Here is a 438-nt window from a genome sequence, read left to right as displayed (position 1 = left end):
CCTGTCTTGCTGTGTTAGCTCCAGACCTCCAGAACCCCAGAAACCTCCTATTAGACCTTACCAAGAGAACCGTGGCAGTTATGGCAGTGATGCGGAGGAGGAGGAGGAGTACCGTCGGCAGCTATCAGACCACTCTAAGAAGGGGTATTATGGACAGCCATCCAGATACAGAGACACAGAATTATAGACTTGCTAGTATGTGCATGTATAATGCTCTTTTTGAGGTTTCTTCCTTCACAGCCGAAGTGGAGCAGTAGTTAGTCTTGAAAAGCTATATTGTTATTGGGGGTGGTGTTAGAGGGTATGCTACTCAACTTAGACATATCTATACGCTGGAACTGGAAGAGTTCATTTTTGGGGATATTATTTTGTTAGCATTTAAGAAAAGAAATCACTATTGCCTGAATGCTGTTGCCTGTTTTGTAAGGACCAAATCCT

The 438-nt window shown here is 43.6% G+C and overlaps 1 protein-coding gene across 3 annotated transcripts in view; it reads left to right on the top strand.

Moving 5' to 3' along the window:
• TJP2 (tight junction protein 2) overlaps positions 1 to 187 on the top strand; it is a 28451-nt gene extending 28264 nt beyond the window's left edge. For all 3 annotated transcript variants that reach the window (XM_009586009.1, XM_009586010.1, XM_009586008.1), the window contains one exon: positions 19 to 187. In XM_009586009.1, the coding sequence (XP_009584304.1) occupies positions 19 to 187 (169 nt within the window). The remainder of the gene's footprint in view (positions 1 to 18) is intronic.
• The last annotated feature ends 251 nt before the right edge of the window (positions 188 to 438 follow it).

The sequence above is a fragment of the Fulmarus glacialis genome, unplaced genomic scaffold (assembly GCF_000690835.1).
Source record: "Fulmarus glacialis isolate BGI_N327 unplaced genomic scaffold, ASM69083v1 scaffold13669, whole genome shotgun sequence".
NCBI classification, from domain to species: Eukaryota; Metazoa; Chordata; class Aves; order Procellariiformes; family Procellariidae; genus Fulmarus; species Fulmarus glacialis.
The sequence above is the reverse complement of the archived record's forward strand: the minus strand, read 5'-3'. Positions and strand labels throughout refer to the sequence as shown.